The 23786-nt window shown below is 42.9% G+C and overlaps 2 protein-coding genes across 4 annotated transcripts; one reads left to right on the top strand and one right to left on the bottom strand.

The window, feature by feature from the left end:
* Positions 1–26: 26 nt before the first annotated feature.
* On the bottom strand, positions 27–10029 carry lrrc8ab (leucine rich repeat containing 8 VRAC subunit Ab). 3 transcript variants are annotated; one of them, XM_084551155.1, is made up of 4 exons: positions 9896–10029; positions 9165–9290; positions 5098–7216; positions 27–4937 (listed from the first exon to the last, which is right to left on the bottom strand). In XM_084551155.1, exons 3-4 carry the CDS (start codon positions 7207–7209, stop codon positions 4662–4664), a joined length of 2388 nt encoding a protein of 795 aa, XP_084407281.1. In that variant the 5' UTR covers positions 7210–7216; positions 9165–9290; positions 9896–10029; the 3' UTR covers positions 27–4661. The 3 variants fall into 3 exon arrangements, with proteins under 3 accessions (XP_084407281.1, XP_084407282.1, XP_084407283.1); XM_084551156.1 differs by lacking the exons at positions 9165–9290; positions 9896–10029 and adding an exon at positions 8493–8772; XM_084551157.1 differs by lacking the exons at positions 9165–9290; positions 9896–10029 and adding an exon at positions 8300–8375.
* Positions 10030–10125: 96 nt separating this feature from the next.
* hscb (HscB mitochondrial iron-sulfur cluster cochaperone) lies at positions 10126–17348 on the top strand. Its single transcript, XM_084551158.1, has 6 exons — positions 10126–10581; positions 10668–10764; positions 14847–14936; positions 15100–15244; positions 16617–16664; positions 16847–17348. The coding sequence occupies exons 1-6, from the start codon at positions 10229–10231 to the stop codon at positions 16939–16941; spliced, it is 828 nt and encodes a 275-aa protein (XP_084407284.1). The 5' UTR covers positions 10126–10228; the 3' UTR covers positions 16942–17348.
* Positions 17349–23786: the final 6438 nt, after the last annotated feature.

Raw genomic sequence — 23786 nt, 5'->3', positions numbered from 1 at the left:
TTAAAGTGTTTTATTAAAGTATATTAAAGATGGACATGCTAAACCTAAATTGGTGATGCCGTTAACACACGGACAAAGCTTCTCATTTCTCAGCCATTAATGTAAACATCCATCTTTGAAAGCTTTCTGTGTTATGTATGATACTGTCAAATTTGTGTGTTGGGTTGTGGAACTCATTTCAGAATAATAACAACTGAGCACAAATCTAAAAATATGAAGGTCTTTAAACATGATGGAAGTTAAAAATAAGATGATAGAGGAGCAGGAATTGTAAGCAGGAGTTTAAAAAAAAAAGTGCATTTATTCAGCATTGAGCATGTGTTCCTTTTGTTGCAGCTGTTGTTCTGCAAAACATCAGAAGAATCACACCCACAAATGTGGTCAGCCAACTTTATTTTATTTTACCCCAAGTGAATGGTGCACAAGAGAAGATGAGACATGTTCAAGCAGAACACTCACTCACTGCGTGGTTCATGTCAGTACTGTTGCATTGATGATTTTCCTTCTAATTAAAAAAAAATAAAAAAATAAAAATTTGGCGAAAAAAGAAAAACACTGCACAAAACCAAACGTGTGCATCACTTATAATTGTAAATGAGCAGGGGGACACTGAAAATGTTTTATGTACCCAAAATAACGAGGACAGGGACAAGGAACAAACGTGGAAAATTACAAGTCCCACCACGCAAACACACACACACACACACGGTACACACACACTCACACACTCGATCTGCGGTACTCACACTGAAGACACGGTTCAATTAACACATCATGGTAATTGACAAAAACAAAAGAATCAAGGTTGAACCAAGTGGTTTCACAAACACGTTTAGGTTTTAGTCCATATTAAATACACCAAACTAGAAAAAGGTCGCATAGAAACGCATATAAAAATGTTATCACAACTGTTTAAATTAATAAAAATACCTGGTGTAATAAAAATTAGGCAAAAAAAAAAAAAGTTACTAGCTGGTTTCCTGAGAAATTTCAACTATAATACTACTATTAGCTGTCACAATGGGAAAAAATAAAATGACTCAAACAATAACAGGAGTGAAAATACTGTACTTAGGATTAACACTGGCTATGAGAAAAATAACCTAATCTAAATACTGACACCACTCTGCTATCAACCTACCTATTTTTTTATTTTATTTTTATTTATTTTTTTACGAACTGACAGTACTTCCGGCAACACGTTAAGTTTGACATTAGATTTTCTGACGTCACTCTTAATCAGAACAGTTGATTGTCTTCATCAGAGGTGCATTGCTGACGTATTCTGGTTATTTTGTTTCTTGATGCTCCGTTTGTGAATTTAAAGGAGCAATTATTAACTGTTTTTCCTGTTAGTAGTACTCTAATAAATACTCATTTAACACCATTTTAATCTCATGGCTGGCAGTCGTTAAACTGAACCGTCCCATACAGGAAAAAACATGCCAAAACATGTGTCGCATACAAGTTCTTGTTAACTTGTTGGAGAGGTGCTATAGTGCATTCTCTAGGATCAAAAAAATCTCTCATTCTCGTCATGCCCGTAGTAAAAACCCAATGTGATAAAAGGAATGCCAGTGCACATCAGAAACTACTAACATTAATAGTTTAAATAAAGGCAATATTGCACAAATATAGCATAAAAACAAGTTATTGAAATAGATGCAAACCGCTCTCCCACTACTTCTATGCTTTTCACCCAAGTTACTATGCTGTATATTGCTACTGTCCACGTGAGCTTACACTTAAGTTTATTAGAACATGAAAGAATGTTTTTCTGTTAGGAGTAAATGCAAAATAAAAGAAGTTGTGCTGTGTGTTAAACTCCAGGCAGAAACTACAGATGAACACACGTTGAAAGGAAAAGAGACAAAATAAGGATAAATTAAGAATGACGCAAATAAAAATGAACATCAGGCAGAAATGCTCAGAAGTTAAGACAAACTTTTTTCCTGCCCAGTGGGCAGCACGCTTGCTTGAGGCAGCAGCTCAAAGTTTTAATTCAGTTTTAGTTGTATAGCGTCAGTAAGAATTCAAATTGTCTCAAGACGCTGGACAAATCCCTTCCTAATTTTGTCTTTTTTTTTTTTTTTTTTTTTTTTTTTTAAATTATCTAGTTAGGAACTGGTTTCGAGTACTTAAAAAAAAATGCAGAAGTGCAAAAAATAAAAAAGATCAATGTCTAAAAACTACACTTTAAGTCTGCATCTTCAATAAACACTAAACCAAACTCTGGTAGATGTTAACTTAAACTCTAAAGTTCAGCAACACTGATGTGTAGCCCTCGGCAAGTTAACGTGTCAAGTATTGTCACTGGTGACGTGTCCACAGGATGAAATGAAATCAAACACTGGAGCAAAGTATAAAACAAACAGAAAACACTTCCATTTGGAGACGAGCAGACCAGAGCAGCTCAAGTGACAATTAACTGCGTCAAGAGACGACGGTCGCTAAACCACAAATAATACAAACAACAAAAAAGTTAAGGCAACTAATCCGAAGGACGTGGCTTTCCAAAAATAATCACACGCATAAATTGTTTGTTAGCAGGGTCAAAACTAATTTGTTAGATTCGCATTTTCTAACTTTTCGCTTTTAAATGGAATGCAATCTGTCTTTGTAGAAGCATGATTTCAAATTGTGAACTTAGTGACATGGTTGTTATTGCATTGCTCTTTTAAATGAGAAAGAAAGAGTCTATGTGCAGCACAAATATGTAACACAGTATTTTGAGTAACATCATATTATAATGTTATAATAAACTGAAATGAACACAAGGCTAGGTACAGCAGATTCACACTCTGTCAGGGCGTACTTACAAGTACACCCCCGCAACAAGGACCAAAACCCATAAACCAGGTGAGCACCCACATCTGTGTCAGACATATCGCCGATATTCGGCAGTAGCAGTTATCACACAAGCTTCTATTAGAATTATTGTGGCATTACTCATCTCTGTTGAATTTTTTTTTTTTTTTCAGCATTTCCTCCACATTTCTTCCTTTTTTTTGTGCAATTCACTGCAAAGAAAAAATAGAAATACAGCACGACCATGAAACAACAATTCTCTTAATTCCCACTGAAGAGTATACTAGCAGTAAGGGTTGGGTATCCTGCTGCTCCAATGGGTATTATTCAGGGGGTAAATTGCTCTTCCTTAAACACTCAGTTACACACACATCTTTCCCCAAAAAGAAGCTACCAACATTTGCCAAACCCAGCAACCCCAGTGTAATATCCCACATCACACTGCTACCAAGACTTAGACCAGATAACTCTTTCCCCTCTACAGAACTTGCACCGGCAACCCTATTACACCCATTTTGCACGACTACAACCCTTCCTGACGTCACCCATCAATAACCAGTACACTTACAATCCAGGTCAATCCAGACAACGTGGTTTAAGCTTCTGGCCGAACCAGTCGCTCAACCAACCAGCGTCTAATGAGGAACAACTTCCTGCTACAGGTGTGTTTCAGGTGGGAGAACAATAAATAGTGATGACAGCGAGTAGAGACAGACACCAGTGTATCCCCTTTATATGTAAATTCAGTTTGAATTGTCTACCTACATGCTAACTACATGGCTAGCTGCACTGATTGCTTGCTAGCTTTCAAAACTCCTCAGAGTGCAGCAGTTAAACTGTGACAGGTGGCCTGTTCGATCACCTACAGTGTCAGAGGATGGCTTCTGTGTGACAAACAAACAAGACATGAAAGATGAATGTAGCCACAGTGACGTCCCCTATTTCTTTGTGGACTATCTTTATGAAACTGCAACTTTGGCATCTGGCCGTTGCCATGTTGGCGTTTTTGCAGCCGGACGGCGTGAAGTAGCTGGAGAGGAGCGATTGGTGGGTCTGGACGCACCTTGCGACCATCAGGATTGGACTTTCAGACGCTTTGATATCGTCTATAGTTAACACACTTTCCGGCACGGCGGGTTAATTGTGTTTTCCTATACGCATATATTGATAACTCAGTCTCAGGAATTGTCAAATATCTTAAACTTGTGCTTAATTTTTCAGAATAAATTTCAAGATGTTTAATCTTTCATTATTAATACGTTTGCGTGTTCTGTTGCTCAAAAAAAATTTAAAAAATGGAATACGTGATGATTACAGTGTGATAATCAGTACACAAAAATTAAGTGGAGGGTCATTTTGGGGTCTCGTTTGTCCGTTCAAACCACCAACACATTATTTTAACTCATCTGTTAAACCTTGATTCGACAAGAACATAATCTTTTTAGTATTGAACAGCGGCCTACTCGTGTTTTTAACGAAGCCGACCCACAGTTTTGCATACTTTAACTCCACCGAGAAGCATGAAATGTAAACACATGATTCTGATCTCAATGGCACTGCTACATTATTGCTAAAACCATCATTAATGGGTCATAATGTAAAGGCCTGAGAAGTTGTTCGTGACGAAGTGAAAAGGACAAAAAAAATAAAACAAACAAACGGACTAAGAGATCCACCAGAAGCTGCCAAGAGTCAGTATTTTGGTTCCGCCAAACTGGCACTGGTTCTCGATACCCAACCTTACTGGCAGTACACTGCAGGAGGACTCCTGCCTTCTTCTGTAAGCCTCTGGGGCAGCATGGGCGTTAAGTGTCCACACCAAGTTGGTCAGTTCCTGCTTTTACTCGCAGAGCTCACGCTTGTTCTTTGTCAGCTTTCCACAACTGCTCCTTAACCTCCGTGGGCAGCGTGGCGAATAGGTCCTCCTCCACCACAAGACACGTTCTCTTTAGCAGTCTGCACTCTCCCAGCTCCACAGGCAGACACTCCAGACGGTTTCCTCTCAGCTCCAGCTGTGTCAGCGCCGTCAGCTCTCCAAATCGTGACGGCAGAGACTGCAGGCAATTGTTTCCCAAGTTCAAGGTGCGAAGCTTCTTGCACTGGAACATCTCATTAGGGAGGCTCTCAATCTTTATTTTTATTTTTTTTAAGGCATGGGAAAGAAATGGAAAGAGTTTAGAATTTGTCGCCATTTGCAGCGGCAGAGGAATTGTTGCAAACAAAGCACAAAGAATAAAATCCAATGTACAATAGACAAATAATAAAATGGTTGGAGCAGTGATTACTCACCCTGTTCGCCGTCACAGCCAGATACTGAAGATTCTGGAGGAAGCCAATGTCCGTTGGGATATAGGTTAGGTTGTTATGGCTCAAGTCCAAGAATCGCATCTTACGGCAGTAAAACAACTGGCTGGGGATCTTCTCGATCTTGTTTCTGTTCAGGTAGAGCTTCTCCAGATTGGTGAGGGTACCAATCTGTATAGGAATGTAGGCAATCTGGTTGTACCAGAGCTTAAGGCAGACCAGCCGATGAAGGTGCTGGAAGCTGATGATCTCCTCAATGGTCTTCAGGTTGTTGTCCTTCAGATCGATCTCCTGCAGATTGTGCAAACTGAAGATTGAGTGCGGTATGCGTTCTAGATCACAGCGAATGAGCTCTAGTTCCGTCAGGTTCACCATCTTCTTCAGGCTATTGAGCACCATCAGCTTGGTGCCTTCATTGTTTATCGAAAGCTTCTGGAGGTGCATGCCCACATCAGTCACCACTTGAGGTAGCTTGGTGAGATTGCTCTTCAGACGAAGAACCTTGAGCCTCTTGAGCTCCCGGAGTCCGTCGATCACAATGTAACGGTTGTTGTCAGCACTGAGATTCCCTGTCAGATGGAGTTCACTAAGGTTCTTCAAACTGTAGATCCACAGCGGGATTTCTTTGATGTCGGTGAACTTGATGTGTAGAGACTTCAAGTTCTCGCGCAAAAAAGCCAATGCCGGGGCTTCGATTTTGGCTGGGGTGTGGTAAAGCCACATCTCTCGCAGGTTGACCAGCTGAGCGATGATTGGGGGAATGGTAACATCTGGGATTAGCTCCAGTTTAAGAACCTCCAACTCCATCAGGTCAAACACTGTATCTGGAATGCCACTTAACATGAAAAGGTGCAATTCCAACTTCTCCTGAGAGTTCTTAGTGATCCTCTGCCTGAGCTTGTCCAGTGTCCACTCGTTGTTGAGGTTGAGCTGCCTCAGCTTATTTTCGCTGACTTCTGAGAGGAACACAGCAAAGCGCTTAGAGTACAGAGGGTCATACTGGTCTATCATGTGCAACATGAACGCAAAGTCATTCTTGACATCAGGTATGTCACTGTAGCTGCTCTCTTCCCGGATTGACTCAAAGGAGTACTTCTTCAGAGAGCGCCGAAGCATCCAGCAAAGCGTGTACATGCAGATCAAACCATACACCACCACTAAACTAATGTAGAAACAAGCTAAGATTTTAAAAAGTGTAGCCAGTGGGTGAGCACACCGGTACACGCTGTAACCGGTCAGGCTCTCTATATTTACGGAACAGTCAACGCTGAATTTAATATCGTGGACGTAATACCCTGTGTAGCAGATTATCAATATAAACTTGATAACTTTGATAATAGTCTGACGGATGTACAGTCTGTACACAATGTCTCCTTCTTCCACGTGTATGCGGAACTTCTTGACTTTTTCAAACAGAGCTTTCGCCTGTTCGCCCTCTTTCTTGTCCAAAACTCCCGTTTCTGTTCTGTCTACAATGCCCTGCTCAAAGCGCGTCTTTGTCCTTTGGAGCATAGGAACGCTTGCTTCAACATCCTCGCTGATTACTGACTCCTTGTGGTCCATCGAGCCGTTCATTTTCATCGGTTTTGGATCACTCTCTTCAACCACTGTCTCTGACAGTGCTCGGGTCGTCCATGGAGAGTCAAAGCATTTCAGCAGGATGGATACAAAGTGCTCTAGTTTGGAGCTAGTCCGAGGAAACTTGAACCAAAAGTTGCTGCAAGCAAGGAAAATGAGTGTGTGAAGTAATACTAGGTAGGGGAAATACTTGGCAAACCAGTGTAATCTATTTTCATAGCACACTGCATCAACATAGTTGTACTGATGGCGGTCCAGATCATACTGGATCCCTTTGGGCTCCAAGAACAATGACGTGGGGACGGCGGAGCTGAAGTTCTTCTTGCAGGTATTGTTGACCACCCATTTGCAGGGCAGGCAGATCATCTTGTCCTGGGTGACCTGCAACGTGCCTCCAAATACAGAAATCATGAGCATAACAATGGAGATGTAGTCGGTGAACACATCCCACCATGGTTTCAGGATGCGGTATGCCGGCTGGGTGTCCACAAAGTACCGCAACTCAGTGATGGGGATCATGGCTTATCTGTGAGGGGGGGGAGGGAATAAAAAAGGTTGAGGTCATTATCATAACTGTGTACAATGCCATACTGAATTAAATAGCCTTGTCAAACATCAAAACACTACAAAATGAAAAACAAAGAGCTCCCTCGTTGCATGAACAAAGGGAAAAAATCAATACTACAATGCCAACCAACAAGGTCAAACATTTCAGATGAAGAAGAAAAACTGAGACGGAGACAAAAGAATTTCCTGTTTGACTTCACCGAGTGGGCAACCATGTTATTGATTTAACTATTGTTAAAAAGGAGCAATTAATTTGCACTTTCAAAAGGTTCTCATACTGGACATGGCATTTCAATTCGCTACGTTCAAATGGCAACCCAGACATCGATAAAATACAAAGCCAGTTTGTCTGAATTTTAATTTACTCCCTGTAAGATTTGGATGAAGAATTAATGGGCCATGCCAATGATGAAAATTATTTTTTATAAAAAAAGAGATGACACACTAGCAAAGAGACAGCTGTCTTGAATATGTACGCAGGCCGTAAACATAATAAATGAGCAAATTAAGAGAGCAATAATTTCACAGTGGCTTAATTATGAAAAAAACCTATATGTCAGATTTTCATCAGCGGTCTAATTAGCAAGCACAGAAAAATGACGCTTCTCTCTACTGATGCTGATTATAATACTTAATCTAAGGACAATTAAATTAGGAAAAAAGCCTTTAAAGTCTATAAATTCCAGACTGTGACACAAACAGCGATAAAGGCAGAGATCAGTCATGTTTTTAGTCAACAACCAATGTATCACCAATTGAACTGATACCGATCCAAGGTACTGAATAGATTTATCACTACTAATGAGGACTAGATCAACTGTGAGGCAATAGGGACTCATTAACCATGAGAAAGACATCTATCCCTTTCACATGCGTAAGGCTAAAGTGGGCAATGCTGTAAAATCAATAAGCAAGACGTGTTTTAAAGCAAGCACTGTTTGTTGGGTATCGCATTCGCTGCATTAGCCCAAATCAAACATTCATTTAAGGTTATTGCATCCATTATAACGTTAATTAGAAGATTATATCACTGTAAACTTACATAAACTGTATTAGAAGGGTTTTATCCACTCGTAACTAGGGATGAATGTTGTATGTATCCGCGCGGTCTTAATGTACACCTGACATGCAGACAGCAAAGATGCAGCAAAGTTACTCTTCTTCAAAAAGGCAGACGAAGGCACACCTTATGTGAAATGACAGATAATAATAAAGTTTTATATGGCTTTACTTACGAATCCACACCGCAGAGCACAACAACTCCATGCGTAGAGTGTAAGGAGCGATCCGCGGCTACTTTCCTGAACTCAGAGCCAGATAAAGCCGTCTAAAACGACGTCTTGCCTCGCGCCAGTGGCGCCACACCCAGCACGCAAGCTCGAGAAGTCAGTCTTCTAAAGATGATGTTCCGTTTTGGCTTGTTTAACCCAAACAACACGACCCGCCAGAGGAGCCACCTTGCTCCCCTGCTCTCTATTCTTAGCCATTTCCGTTAATAATACCCAGAGTATTGTCTGTGGGGGCCTTGAGAAGCACCTCCCTCGACCTTCAAGAGGAGATCCTGTTTACCTTACAGAAGCTGCTGTCTCCAACAACTGTCTCTCTGGAATACTCCACCGTCACCTTTTGCACCCCTGCCCGCCCCCAGAACACACACCTCCCCACACACACACACACTCGCTCACTCAACAAGAATCAAGAGTTGGCATTCGTCGCAACTTGTACTTTGTTAGGAAGCTGTAAAAGGCGAGGAGTCGCGGCGCCACAGTCTGATCTTTTGCCAAATGAGCGTATTTACACTGGCCCCACTTCAGAGAAAGTTTTATCCAACAGTCCCAGTGCAGCGAGCCTTGATGGACACACGACGCAGCGGGCAAGAAGTCCACTCAGTAAAATGAAATACTCGCCAGTGTCTAGGTGTTATCTGTGCTCCAGAGCCCGGTGATGTCCCAGGTGGACCAGCCACTCTGTGTGTATCCAAAACTCCTCCTGGACCATCGCTCCTTTCATTGCCTCGCGGTTTAACAGCAGATCTGAGAAGGATATTGGGAAAAATGGAGTTGGAGGGTCTTAAATGACATTCATTATCAAGGAAAGTGAAGAAAGTTACCTGTATATGTATATAATAATAAGTTGTATTAATCACAATAAACTCCACCGTTGACAACACTACAAATTGTGACACTAATTAAGGATTAGACTATCAGAATATCTTTTGTCAAACACTTTAAGTCATTATTAAGATGGTTGAGCCGGCTGTCCATCAGTCACCGCTAGCACCGTTAGCATGGGATGTTCTTTGTCATCTATGCTATGTAGCCGAGCTAGCTACCTCACAGAAAGTTAAGCAGGGTGTTGTTTTGAGTACGCCGATAAATAATAACGTGACTCGCTATCTGCTTGGAAGCACATTTACACATTTCCCTGTCGGCATTGACCCCAAAAAACAGTAACATTAGCGCCTTTAAAACACGTTAGCAAACTAAGCTACGGCGCTATTAGCCTAGCGAGCTAACCTAGCTAGATGTTGACAACTGGTTCTTTCGGTCATCGGAAGTTTACGTCCGTGAAACTAATAATTAAAACGCCGCCTGTACGTTTCTAGTAAGCATTAAAACGTCTCGGGTGTTCAACTTACTTCGTACGGAGTGCCGCTTTCAAATCTAACGCTGCTTTAAACTCATTAGTTGCTAACAAATTGTGTGCGTTCTTGCTAGCCGCTAAGCTAGCTAGCTGTTGTTTTTTTTCCAGTACCATCGAGACAGCGCTCCTGCTTTCACCTCCACCACCACCAAGCCGAGCGGTGGCGCTGTGGTGCTTCAGCAACCGTAGAAGAAGAAGAAGAAAACGCCGCTTCCTTCCACTGTTTTTACGAAAGAGACATCATGTCCATGTTTTGACCAGGGGGGACTTTTTAAGTATTGACTGACATCAGCTCGTGGTGCTTTTTTTTTCCTCTTTACTGTCAGATATGCTGTCATTGAACTATTTCCGGGTTTTGTTCACGTCCCGGGCTGCGCTGCATCCTCAGTGGCTGTCTGTCTCCAAAGCTGTTACATGCTCAGCTCACTGTATGTCCACCAGCTTCCACAGGAAGGACACATGGCACAGCAGCGTGAACCTGAGAGCCCCGGGGAAGGGGAGAGACGTGTTAAACTACACTAAGCAAGTCTCCTCACACAGGAGCTGCAGCACGAGTAAAGTTAAACTGAACTGCTGGAAGTGCAAGGAGCTTCTTGACACAACACCCACATTCTTCTGCATGTCATGCAAAGTAGTCCAGCCTCCTGATGAAGGGGCGTCCTACTTCAAGATCATGGACTGGTGAGTGTCTTGTGTCTAATTAGTATTTATTATCCACATAAACTTCTCATTTTGCCATGTGTCGTTGTTTTTTTGTTTGTTTTCAGTGACGACACATTCACGCTGGACACACAAAAGCTGCAGAAAAGATATTTGCAGCTCCAGCGGTCCCTGCATCCGGACAACTTCGGCCAGAAATCTGTGGTATGCAGAGGGGTGGGGGTAGAGATCAGCTGAGCGAGATGGTCTCTGAGTCAGAGGATGCTGCTTTCCTATCCATTAGCAGCACTGTGACGCTGGGAAATCGGGCCTGACCCCGTGTCCCCGTTTGACTTGCCTATTTGAGTGTGCCTTTTTGTGTTGTTAGTGCGATTCAGCGTGATGTGGTCGAGGGGGGGACAGCTCAGGGCAAACTAAGAGAGATGGGCTTGCTAAAAGACAAATTTAGACCCTCTCGATGCAGCTTTCCCTTTTATTAAGTTGCTAAACGATGTCGAGGCCAGTTCAAGGAATCTAAAGCTAAGCTACTGAAAAGACAAAAAAACACTTTAGTTAAGAAAGAAATGAAGACAGACTAGAGGAAAACATCCCGGGACACGAACCTGCAAGCCTGCATGCACTATACTATTACCCAAGCCTTTACCGACGGCGTCAATTACACCTTCCTGTTGTGACGTGTCAAGATATTTACCGTAACAAAACACTGCACAGATAACTGCAGCTACAAAAGAAAGGAAGGGAAGGAGGCTAAACAAAAGATAACCAGAAAAGTATAGTTCAAAACAAATTAAATGTTGTCAGCATTTGAACATCACTGCTTTAAGTGAAGGCGAATCAAGCAAAATCAGTGTACTTCTGTCATAATGTTGGAGTTTAAGTCAGCCAGAGTTATTAATATGCAAAGCTGCCTGCTGCAGCTTGTGTACATTATCTATTCAATGACAAAATCAACACTCACTTTTCATCGGTCCACTGCAAGTGAAAACGAATGCAACATAAAGCCGTGCAGCGCTTTACCTCCCCTTACCTTTACCAGTGTTTTCTGATGCGAAGTCTAACTACTGGACATCTTCGATAAGCAAGAAACGGAGTCGTCTTACTGGAGCGGAGGTCCTTCTGTTCTTCATATATGTCAGAACTTCTGCGAGAGTGGATTTACATTCAACCGCTTCACTTGGAAGAGGCTCATGTTGCTCTGCCCAGTTAAAGCTGAAATCCAAATATTGGCTTAATGGCCTTTTTTGGGCTGACAAGGAAAAGTAAACAGATGAAACTCCACCAGAAAAGCAGCTTATTTAAAGCAAATCAAATGTAGGGCAGCAACCAGTGGCTGTTTTTACGATCGCCGGCTATTTTCTCGATTCTCTGTTTAATAAAGTTAGGAAAATTCAATTAAAGTTAGTTAGCAGTTTCAGCTGTAGTTTAATATACAGGTATAGGATATCTATGAAGTGAAGCTCTGAGCATAGACTCAATTGCCAATTCATTAGGTACACATAAAAACAAATGCATTCTTAAATAACAGTCCTGTACTAAGTCTTATCTCTTCATGATAGATAGATAGATAGGTTGTATTTGTCACATACACAGTTATACATAGTACAATGCACAGTGAAATGTATTCTTGTACCTGCAGCCAGTAGTAAAAAAAAAGTACTACAGTAAAACAGTAGTTTATACACAAGGTAAGCAATATATGTACACCGAGAGAAATAGAAATATAGAATAAAATATAGACTGTCAGACTCAAGTGTAAACTTATGTACATACATTTACAGTATTTAGCAACTACATGAATAAAGTGCGGCGGTGCAATGGTATTTAAGTCTGGTTAAGGCTCAGAGTTGAGCAGGCGGATGGCATGTGGGTAGAAACTCTTCTTCAGCCTCTCAGTCTTTGTCCTCAGGCATCGGAAACGCCGACCTGATGGCAGTAGAGAGAAGAGAGAGTGTCCGGGGTGACTGGGCTGTTTCAGGAGGCTATGATATTCAGCATTAGTTTCAGATAATTGAGTGAGCTGCTGATTTAAACTGTGGTTTGTGGTATTATTAAACTGTATTGTGTTGCACCGACACATGTTCCTATTATTTTGGCAGCTATTTGTTTAGTCGGTGGGCTAGGCTAAATAACAGAAACACTTAAGTGTTTAATTCAGTCCAGTTTAACAGCAACATCCAGTTAAATCACCACCTTTCTGAGGCTGTTTCAGCATCAACTGAACCTTAGAGCAGCGATGAAGGAGGATTTAGAGCAGGACCTTTTGATTTTGAATGTTTCTCACTGGTGTACCTAATGAAACGGCCGGTGAGTTTGCATATATCTACAGAAACTAATGTCATTTTGCCGAAAATTTTCGCCCAAAAACCGAAAATGCACTTTCGGGCCATTTTCCACCGAAAATTGCTGCGGTTGTTGCTTGCTTGTTTCGGCGATAAAGGTCTGAAATATTTCAGCCGAAAACCGAAAATGGCCCGAAAGTGCTTTTTCGGTTTTCGGCCGAAAAGTTATCGCCTTAAGAATGTGGCCGAAACAGGATGTTGTGATGATGCACGCAACAACCGCGGCAAATTTTAGGCGGAAATGGTCCGAAAGTGCATTTTCGGTTTTTGGGCGAAAATTTTCGGTGCATCCCTAATTTGCTTATTGAAGATGTCCAGTAGTTAGACTTAGGTACAGCGCTGCACTGCTTTATGTTGCATTTGTTTTCACTCGCAATGAACTGATGAAAAGTGAGTGTTGATTTTGCCATTGAATAGATAATGTACACAAGCTGCAGCAGGCAGCTTTGCATATTAATAACTCTGGCTGACTTAAACTCCAACATTATGACAGAACTACACTGATTCTCCACATGTAGGTCAGTCACTATCTAGTAGTGAAGAGCTGCAGCCAGAGACAACATGGCTTCCTGTCACATCATGTGTTTCTCTGGAGGAGCTCAGAGAAAATGGCCATGGTTATGACACAGTGATGCCATCGGGGTCATCTCGGCTCGATGGGGATGTTTCCCAGGGAGGGTCTTGCACACACAACAGATGTTTTTGGGGCTTGACTTCTCAGCAAACTCACAGGACAATAAAGGAAAAAGAAACTCGCTTCCTCCCCGATGTTAGGGAAAGACAATTACTCTTCTCTTCCTCCTCCCTTTTCAGTTGCTGCCTCTTATTCGTAGACAGGTGTATTTTTCTAACACCTGAATTTCTAGAGATAAAATGAGTTCGAGGCACTTGGCAAATCACACCGAGTGCACGCCACACTTAAGCTGATGAGACAGTCAGGCCTATATTTAGCATAAAAAATTCAACTGGTGCAGCTTTTCACAGAAAGAAATAAGACTCGTCCAACTGAACCGGAGCAATTTAAAGTTGATCGTGTTCATAGGTCATTTTACAAACTGGCAAATGGTGCTAAATTCCCCCATTATCCAGTTTCCTTCTTGTAGCTCGTTAAGAAAAATGCACGGCAGTTCAGGGAGAATGAGCGTTATGAATACAAGATGGAAGAGGAGACAAGTTGCTTTGGATGTAATTTGTTCTGTACGCTCAGGTGGAAATGCACAATGTTGTCATGATATGATTTGAAAGCTAAAGTGAGCGGAGTGTGAGAGGAGGCAGCGTAAATGTTTTCTTCACACACAACCTGTCCAGTATTACCCTCATTTTGTTTTATTTATAACCACTTCTGGCCATTTTTTTCTTAATTAGACATCTTCCAGCCTCGGGGGGGCTTTCATCATACTGTATATAGAGAGCTCATTACTTATACAAGGCTACGAGGCAGCCGCCCACCGCACTGGTTGTTATTGCAGAAACGGCTTCACGCGAGCGGCCCGTGGGCCACGACTTCAGACTATTGATTTTCACGGGAGCTGACAGACCTGATAGTTGCAAAGTGTGCTCAGATCTGCCAGCCGTTTCCGAGGTATTTCCCTCCCCGTCTTGTTTCCACACACGTGTCGCATCAAACTTCCACCTGCATCTCTTAAAGCTTCCCCGACCGCTCGACTACAAAGGAGTAGCTGCGTGCCGTGCACCTAATTGTCAGTATCACCAAGGATTCTGTGTTTAAAAATCTGACAGTAGTATAGATTGTTGGAGACAAGGTGTAAAATAACTCGGATGTTATTCCCTTTCGTCACAGTTTGACGCGTATCCGTGGATACCGCGGAAGCTGGTTGTTTCGGGTTCATAGCGTCTTAGACGGATTTTATTTGCCTTCTTTAATGAGTCATTACGGACTGAACTTGCCAACATTGGAAGTAAACTTTACAAAACCCTCCTTTGCAGAAAGAACAGGAGTATTCAGAAAGCCAGTCTGCCCTCGTGAACAAAGCGTACAAGACTCTGCTGAAGCCTTTGAGCCGCGGTCTTTACATGGTGAGTTTGGTATCCTTGACTCGGCTTTTAATGAATAGTTTAGCTTGGTAACTGCGAGCTCTGGCCGTCTGAACGCTTGTTCTTCACCATCTGACAGTGAAGACTAGCGATGTGCATATGAAAGGGAAGCTGAGTTTGATGGGCCTCCTGTGGCACGTTTCAGCTGGAGCTGCAGGGCATGCGCATAGAAGACGGCGCAGACTCTGGAGCTGATTCTGGCTTCCTGATGGAGCTGATGGAGATCAATGAAGCACTCGATGAAGCGCAGAGTTCAGAAGAAGCTGATAAGATTGGCCAAGACACAAAAGGTGAGCAGATTGGGACGGATCGTTCTGAAGAGATCTCTGATCTTGAACATGTGAACGTCAGATATGTACCTCGTTCATGTCAGGCATCTTGAGATGTTACAGTAGAGAAGATCAGTGGTACTGTGTGTTAATAATGGGTAGTTCCTTTTAGTGCCCCATTAAGCCGTGCTTTCCCAACTGTTAAGAAGTCAACATGTCTTCATCCTCCAAAAATGATTAAAATATAACCAAACACAGATCAGCCACATCATTAAAACAACTGACAGGAGAAGTAAATAACATTGACCATCTTGTGACAGTTCAATGTTCTGCTGGGAAACTTCTGGACCTGGCATTCATTGGTGTGGATGTCATGACATGTAGCACCCACCCAGACCAGACCAGGCACCCCCACCCCATAGCAATGACACTCCTTGATGGCAGCAGCCATCCCCAGCAGGATGCAGCCAAAAAAACACGAAGAACAGCACAAGGTGTTGACCTGGCCTCCAAATTCACTAGATCCCAAACTGATGAAGTATCTGTGGGATGATCCACAGAGGCCCCTCCCCTCAAAGGCCCCCCCCCCACTAACACTAACATTCTGTTACCAGACACCACAGGACACCCTCAGAAGGCCCATGTCCATTCTCTGATGAGTCACCACAAGGGAGACCTGCACAGCATTAGGAAGGAAGGTGGTCGTAATGTTGTGCCTGATTGGCACATAAGCGCGTCTGAAAGGTCTCACTGGCTGAGACATGCAGCGCCTTAAGGGTTAAAGTTATAATACTTAAGATTTCAGCTCCGGTTGATCTGGAAACACCTGTCGTAACCATGGCAACAGCAAGTGCAATGTAATACTACAACCAGTGCTCCTCTCTTGGAGCCACTCTTGTCAGAGATGCAACTGAATAGCAGCTGGTTTTACCCATTTACAGAGCAACCAACCAACCAAACAAACAAACCAACAAACAAACAAATCACCTTTGTAGTTGAAGCGCATGGAGGCCTTTTCAGTCAAGAGTGATAAGGGCAGACTTCAGCACTAACAATAAAAGCTACAACTGGGATAACAATCTTAAAGGGTTGCAGAATGTGAATAATTACAGTCGGTATGATTGAAAAACTGTAGATGCATGACAGATTCATGTCCGTCTATGACGTCCGTCCCATTTTGTAAACCTAAACATTCCCCGGTATCCCTCTGCTGCATTGTGCACACTTCAAACCCCATTAACAGATAATGTCTGCCTCTGTCTGTTCACTTCAAATCAAGGAGCTACTCTCGGAGGCGAGCGCACCGTCGAGTTTCTAGGAATGAAAAGCGCCATATGTGCTATGTCTTGTTAACATGTGCCGAACTGGAAACTCATCTTCTGCTCACCCGCAGGGAAACTGGCAGACCTGACGGAGCAGATAGACTCTGCCCTTCGTAAAGGTATTACATTCAGACGGAGCGCCGAAGCACCGTCTATTCCTCCCACTCACTCCTTTGTTTGTTTTGCAATCCACGCTGTAGCTTCCCCCTGAAATCACAGAGTGAGTCATTGATTGAACTTCTTTTTGCTTTCCTTCTTTCTCCCCATCTCTCTCTCTCTCTTTTTTATTTTATTTTACCAGGAGAGCTTCAAGCTGCCAAAGCACTGCTTGCCCAGATGAAATACTATGCAAACATCGCAGAGAAAGTGAAGGAAAAACTTTCTGAATTCATGTGATTTTTATTCCGTGTCACTTTATTTAACGTTTTCGCACTGAATTCCACAAATTATTGTACATTTGTCTCGGGATCTTGTAATTATATTCCTCAAGCTCAATAAAGAACCTTTTACTTGTGATGCATTATACACAATTAATGGTGATTACTTCTTTATCAGATGTTTTCTCTAATTGACTGGTGCATAGAAATGTGGGACGTACACAATATCTCCCTTGAATCCCACTAATTTCACACCCCTAGTTGTATCCACTTGTACCTAATGTGTCATTAAATATGACAGAGATCTATAATTGGTTCTGATTAAAGTGCTGCTCTGACTGTTTACATGATTATCCTGCCTATCAGTTCAGCCTTTTATCTTGAGGGAGGGGGGGGGGCTCCCGGACAGGACGCGGGACTCTCCCCCAGTTCCTCAGGTTCCCTTTAGGTGGAGACATAACACCTTGGCAACGCTCTTGCAGAAGAAGAGCGTTGCACGTTGCACAAAGCAGATATGAGGCCAGAAGGAAGTCTTTAATTGAGGTAGACAACCTGCTGAATTATTAACGCGGGCTTCACATGTAGCATTCGCACCATGCTAATCAGGAATACCCCGCTGAAGGGAGATTACTTGATGAGGCAAAAGTCTCTGATCTATGTAGGCTTTAGCTCATAAATGGATGTATATTAACCCCGTGCACATATGCCTGCAGCATATTTAAACATGCATCAAAATTGTAGATTTGTCCACATTCTCATCCACCTCATTTAAGTTACTTTTTCACTGTCATAATCTGTAATTACTTTGCCAATTGGAGCTCAAATCACATCACAGCTTTTGATCCAAGACACTGATACAGGTGTAACTGCTATGAAATATGTGGAAGTCACTTAATCTGATAGCAGGATGTGGGATTAGATCCCACGGCGTATGGAAAATGTGATTTGAGACACACTAGCATTACACCCTAAACTATATTATGCATATTCTTTTTATTTTTTTACAGTGGCACTTGTTTTTCTGGACCCACTGGAGCATCCCACTGTAACACATCCTGACTGGTAGTTTATTAAGCCTTGAACAACAATGTCACATGTCTGAGGTCTTTCTTTTTTTCGATTTAAGGCGAAGCAGTTTCCTTAATACACATGGATAGACAGTGAATTAAACAGGGCTTCTCCTGCCACAAGGAGACTAACGGGCCCATTTATTATTCATGCCGTAATCGGGAGGCATCTACGGCACCTTTAAATTAATGAGAAAATGTGATCGACCAACAATGAGGCCACAGCCGTCTCCCAGAAGTCTTTGAAATTGAGTTTGAAAGAAAAACGAAAAGGGAAGGAAACTCACCACAGCCGAGCTGTGAAATTGACTTGGATGGGAGCGCTTGGCAGAGGACCTGCATGTGACCACCATGCAGCTTCCAGAATGAGTAATGTCAGCATCAGGCACACTTCATAATTTGCTGCTGCTCTTGGGGGAGTGTTTACTGGTTTATGATGCGCTTGGTTAACTCAAATGTTCTATAAAGGTCTACATGACCCAGTAAATAAAATTCTCCTCGGTTACTGCAGTGGTTTGATGTTTTGCAAAGTAGGCTCATTCAATTTAGAGAGTTAGATGAGGAGATACCACTCACATCTGTCCCCTAAATGAGAAGCTCCTGCATGCAGCTGGTTGGCATAGCTTAGCATGAAGCCTGGAAACGGGAGAATAGCGACATGCTCGGTCCCAATTAAATAAAATTAGCCACCTTTATTGTGTGTATAATTTGTGTGATCTGTCCCAAAAGCAAATGGAAGTTATGACCTTGGCTGTTTCTTGCCCAGCAGCAGTGGCAGTGCAACTGTTGATATATGTTACCAAACTAAACAACACTAAAGCGAGGTGGGGAAAAAATGTTGATTTAAGTAAAAATAAAGTCTGTGACAGCCTCTAAAGAAGATTAAAGAAGAAATCTACAGGAGGACGTTTCATTCAAGTAGCTTCTTCAGTTCTTCAAGGACTGAATAGTTTGGTTTAAATAGGCTGTTTCCACTGAAACAGCAAAATGACTAGTCATGCAAGTTTCTGATGGGTAACACCCACCAGATGTTCCTTTTCAGACCTCACCTCTTCACCAGGATGACTGAGAACCTTCACAGACATCTGCAGGAGATGTTTTTTGTTAAGTCTTTAGTCTAAAATCTACACTTTTGTCTCTGGGCAGCTTTAACATGAAACAGTTGGCTGTTCCATGGTTTGGGCACCACTACTGAAAAGAGCTCCATCGACCTCCGTTTTTGAACCTGGCTCTGGGAGAGTTCAATAACAATTGGTCTGCTGACCTTGGTGCTCTGGCTGGAGTTTGACGATGTACGAGCTCACACGAGTAAGGTGGTGCCCGGACATTCAGACTCTTAGAAAGGCAATAATGCAGTTTTAAAACTGGATCCTAAAATAGGCTGGAAGCCAGTGTAGGGAGGCCAGTAGAAGAGAGATGTGATCACGTTGTTTTACCCCGGTCATAAGGCGGGCTGCTGCATTTTGCACAGCCTGCAGGAGAGGTATTGACGACTGGTCAAGTCCAACAAACAAAGAATTACAATAAATGTCCAAACGAGAGGTAATGACGGCATTAAGAATCCTCTTGAAATCACGTGAGGAAAGGTAGGCCTTCACCTTACTAAGAAGCCTTAATTAGAAGGCAGAGTTGGGCGCCACAGTGGTGTGGTGGTGGTTAGCACTGATGCCTCATAGCAAGAAGGTTCTGGGTTCTAATCCACGGGCTGACTGGTTCCTTTCTGTGTGGAGTTTGCATGTTCTCCCTGTGTCTGCGTGGGTTCTCTCCAGGTTCTCCAGCTTCCTCCCACCGTCCAAAGACATGCTGGTTAGGTTCATTGGTGATTCTAAATTGGCCGTAGGTGTGAGTGTCTCTCTGTGTTAGCCCTGTGATAGACTGGAGACCTGTCCAGGGTGGACCCCGCCTCTTGCCCGATGGCAGCTGGGATAGGCTCCAGCACCCCTTCACAGGACAAGCGGTTACAGAAGATGAATGAATGAATGAATGAATGAATGAATGAAGGCAGGCAGAGTCAAAATTCACACCAAGTTTTCTTCCAGCAGGTTGAGGGTAGTAGGCTATTAAACCCTATGGATTAAGAATGAGATGTCGCTTAAGTTCATATGCATGTGAAGGCAGATGAGCCAATACTTTTAGCAGTTCAGTGTATTTCAGCCAGGGTCTAAATAAGCCTCCAATAAGGTGACTAACAGTGGATGTTGCGACTGTGTTATTAATCATCACCATATGACCTCAACATAAATATCACACCAAGATTAATGTGTTCTCGGGACACGTGTCTTAATAACAATGTCCTCACGATCACATTAAGACCGAAACGCTGGTGGCCCCTCTGAAACACAATTGCAGTACTCGTGACAGAGCCCCTAATGGAAGCAGTTCTCATTATAATCGAGTCTGTGGCTCATAATGAGGCGGCACAAACATCACAGGATTCCATACAGACCTTCAGCTATGGATACAGGCAGCAGCCTCCAAAGGTCTGACTGACAAAGTGGAGGATGACTCACTGGAGCATCGCTCTTTCTCCCCTCGCCGCCGAGCAGCAGCCTTTATGATCCTCGCCCCTCTGCTTAGCTTCTGTGTGACTCAGCCTCCGAGTGTCACTCCCATCAAACCCGCAGACACCTCAAGCCTGCTGTGTGTACTTGTGTCTCACCACGGAGCACCAGGTAGTAATGCCATTATAGTCTGCCGCTATTAGGTTTTCCTCCCGCCCTTAATCCATGTTTTTATGTTTGCTTTACCTCTCCACTGACCGATGTCTTTGCCTCTATATGAACCTCTGAAGTTACAGCTCTTCTTTCTGTGCATATACAGCGTTTTCTAAAGGTTTTAGATCTGAATCCTCCCAGACTCTGGAAAATGTTGAGTTTTAAAACAGACAAAGTGTGATTTCTGACTACATTCTTCTGCACAAGGATGTCAGGACCTAACAACGCTGCAGTAAGGCTCCGTTTTATGACTGCTAGTATCATATGACACAATGAAGTGATGAAATGGAAACTGAAGTTAGCAACATGATACAAATACTTTCATTTTTCCCTATCTCTTGCTTTTTAAACTCGCAGGTAGGCTTTCAGCCCTCTCCCTGGCAATCGTCTGTTTCTCCGCTTGTCGTTCTCACTTTACTTTCTACTTTAACGGGGAATCGGTTCATTAAAACTTTGAAAGTGATATCTCAAGCGCTCCAGATTGCCTTGCTTTTCCCTCATTGAATGTAATTAGAAGTCAAATCGGAGCACACTTTGACAATAACCGCCTTTCTTCTCGGCTACGTTTGAGGGGAGAATTCCCTGAGGTGCCCCCGCCTTGCCGCGGCAGACTTTAAGCTTTTGATACGGGCCCTGCTGAGAGATTTCTGGGGAAGTCTCTGCTCTCCTCGACAATATGAGGCAAAAGGCCTGCGCGTTCAGGCACAGCTTGCTTGTTTATTTGTGCACCCGTGGTTGTAGCTGCTGCATATCTTCAAAATCCCTGTGACTTCTAAGAATGGGTAGTCATCCCTCCAAAAAGCAGCCAACAAGTAATCCTGTTATCAACTGCCTTTCCCAGAGCATCTTATCACATGTGTTCACTCAAATGATACGGGGTTTGATGCAGCCAAATACACTGATCTGGCATAACATTATGACCACCATCCTAATATTGTGTAGGTCTATCTTGTGGTGACTCATCAGAGAATGGACATGGGCCTTCTGAGGGTGTCCTGTGGTGTCTGGCTGCAGAATATTGTTAGTGGGGGTGCCTTTGAGGGGAGGGGCCTCTGTGGATCATCCCACAGATACTTGATCAGTTTGGGATCTAGTGAATTTGCAGGCCAGGTCAACACCTTGAGCTGTTCTTCATGTTTTTTTGAGTTGTTGCTAAAGTGTTTTTGTGGCTGCATCCTGCTGGGGATGGCTGCTGCCACCAAGGAGTGTCATTGCTATGGGGTGGGGGTGCCTGGTCTGGTCTAGGTGGGTGCTACATGTCTAAGTAACATCTACATGGATGCCAAGATGGTCGATGTTATTTACTTCTCATAATGTTGTGGATGATCGCTGTATCCTTCATCGCAAATTACTCTCAGGGCAGAGGAGCTGGAAAGAAGCGAACAATGTGACCTTCAGCAGATGAACCTGTTTTGCAATGCTTGGTGCTTTGTCTGTGCTGTGTCTGCAGATGCTGAACTGAACGTACTGCAAGACCAAAATGTTCTGATTTCTTACTTCTCAACAGGACTTTCCAATACATATACCACATATATTGTTTTCTGCTGAATACAAGTCCTTGGGTCGCCACTTCTGCTCAGCCCGAACTTTGTCGACGTAACTTAATGTTTAAACAAACTGCACTCTGTATTTCTTGTTGCTTGTGCAGGAAGCTTACTGCAAACCCCTGCACAGTCTTGATGTTCCATATTTTACGTCTGCAGTGTCTTCCACCTGGAGGTGGGGTCGTGCAAAAAGTAGGACTAAAGGCAGAATGCATCTACAAAGTCAAATAATCCAGCAAAAACAAATATCAAATATCTGCAATGTTTACAACGTTTCCCCAGCTCAGAGGACGCCAATCTCCAAGGAAGAAGCAGAGTCCGGTTTTAATTAAACATCTGTGAGGAAGCAGGCAGCGGGTTGATCTGCAAGTGAAGAGGGATTTATTTTTTTCTTTTTGGCGCTCAGCTGTCCCATTGAAACGCCAGGAGATATTGCTTCAAAAGGCTCCTTTGTGGTTCTCGAGTTTGGAAAGTCTTTGAAGGCGAAGAACCGGCGGTTTTTAAACAAGGTGTGTGTGCGGAAACGCGGATCAGCCATTCACTTTCAGCTGAGCGATGGTGCAAACCGCTCGCCCCTGGTGAGCGCGCTCCCCTCACCTTATCTCCCGCGCTCTGCAGCAGACACTCCCAGCAGCCTATCTCACAGCAATCACATTGTCCTCGGTTCAGATCTGGTCTGTTTGTTTCCCGCGTCATCTGGAGACGTCAGACAGCATGGTGTTCCTGTGCCTAATCAAGCTCTGGATTTCACAGTGACGGCTCAAGCTGCTTAAAACTTTCACAGAGTTCTGAAAAACAGCTATGGAACTTCTTGTTGCATCTTCTTGTCTCTGCAAGACTCATAACTTAGTGATTAACAAGTGCAAATTGTTATTCAGAGAAAAAAAAAACAGATGTTGCCTCCAACATCTAATTTTTTTTTTAAGTTTTAAACATAAAAAGTTGAACTTGTTAGCACACACTAGGCTCTTTACTCAGAATCAATGCTGCACTGTATAAGGATAAGTAATGTGTCTGACAATATTCACTATTATTTTGGCCTAGCTGTGGTCTCCACCCTATCTTTGACAGTGAAATAATTACCTAAGCTCATTAGTTAAAGGGGAATTACCATTTTTCTTATTTCTGGAATAAAATATAATCGTTCACCCATATAACTTTGGTGTTATTTAGAGTCGTTTGGACGATATTTAGATCCACATATATCCATATAGTGGGAGTGAATGGGGCACCGAAATGCAGCCTCTAAATAACACATTATCTACCGCGAAACTCATTCATTTCACCAATATTTTGTTATGATACGCTAGTGCTATTCCCTGTTGAGTCTGGAGTTACCTGTTTATTGTTCTTTGGCCAGCTGTTCCTCTCTCTGCCTCCGCATCCTCCTTTCAACGAGCTCCTCATCCGTATACTCTGGCTCAAAACGGTGAGGACGTCCATCATAAACAAAGTCGTCGTCCACGACCTCGGAAAAATATTCAGCCATGTTGCAAAAAAACTAGCAGTAGCAAATTAAAGGTAAACAAGCCGCGCTCA

Source organism: Chelon labrosus, assembly GCF_963514085.1.
Source record: "Chelon labrosus genome assembly, chromosome: 9".
In the NCBI taxonomy this organism is placed as follows: Eukaryota; Metazoa; Chordata; class Actinopteri; order Mugiliformes; family Mugilidae; genus Chelon; species Chelon labrosus.
The sequence above is the reverse complement of the archived record's forward strand: the minus strand, read 5'-3'. Positions and strand labels throughout refer to the sequence as shown.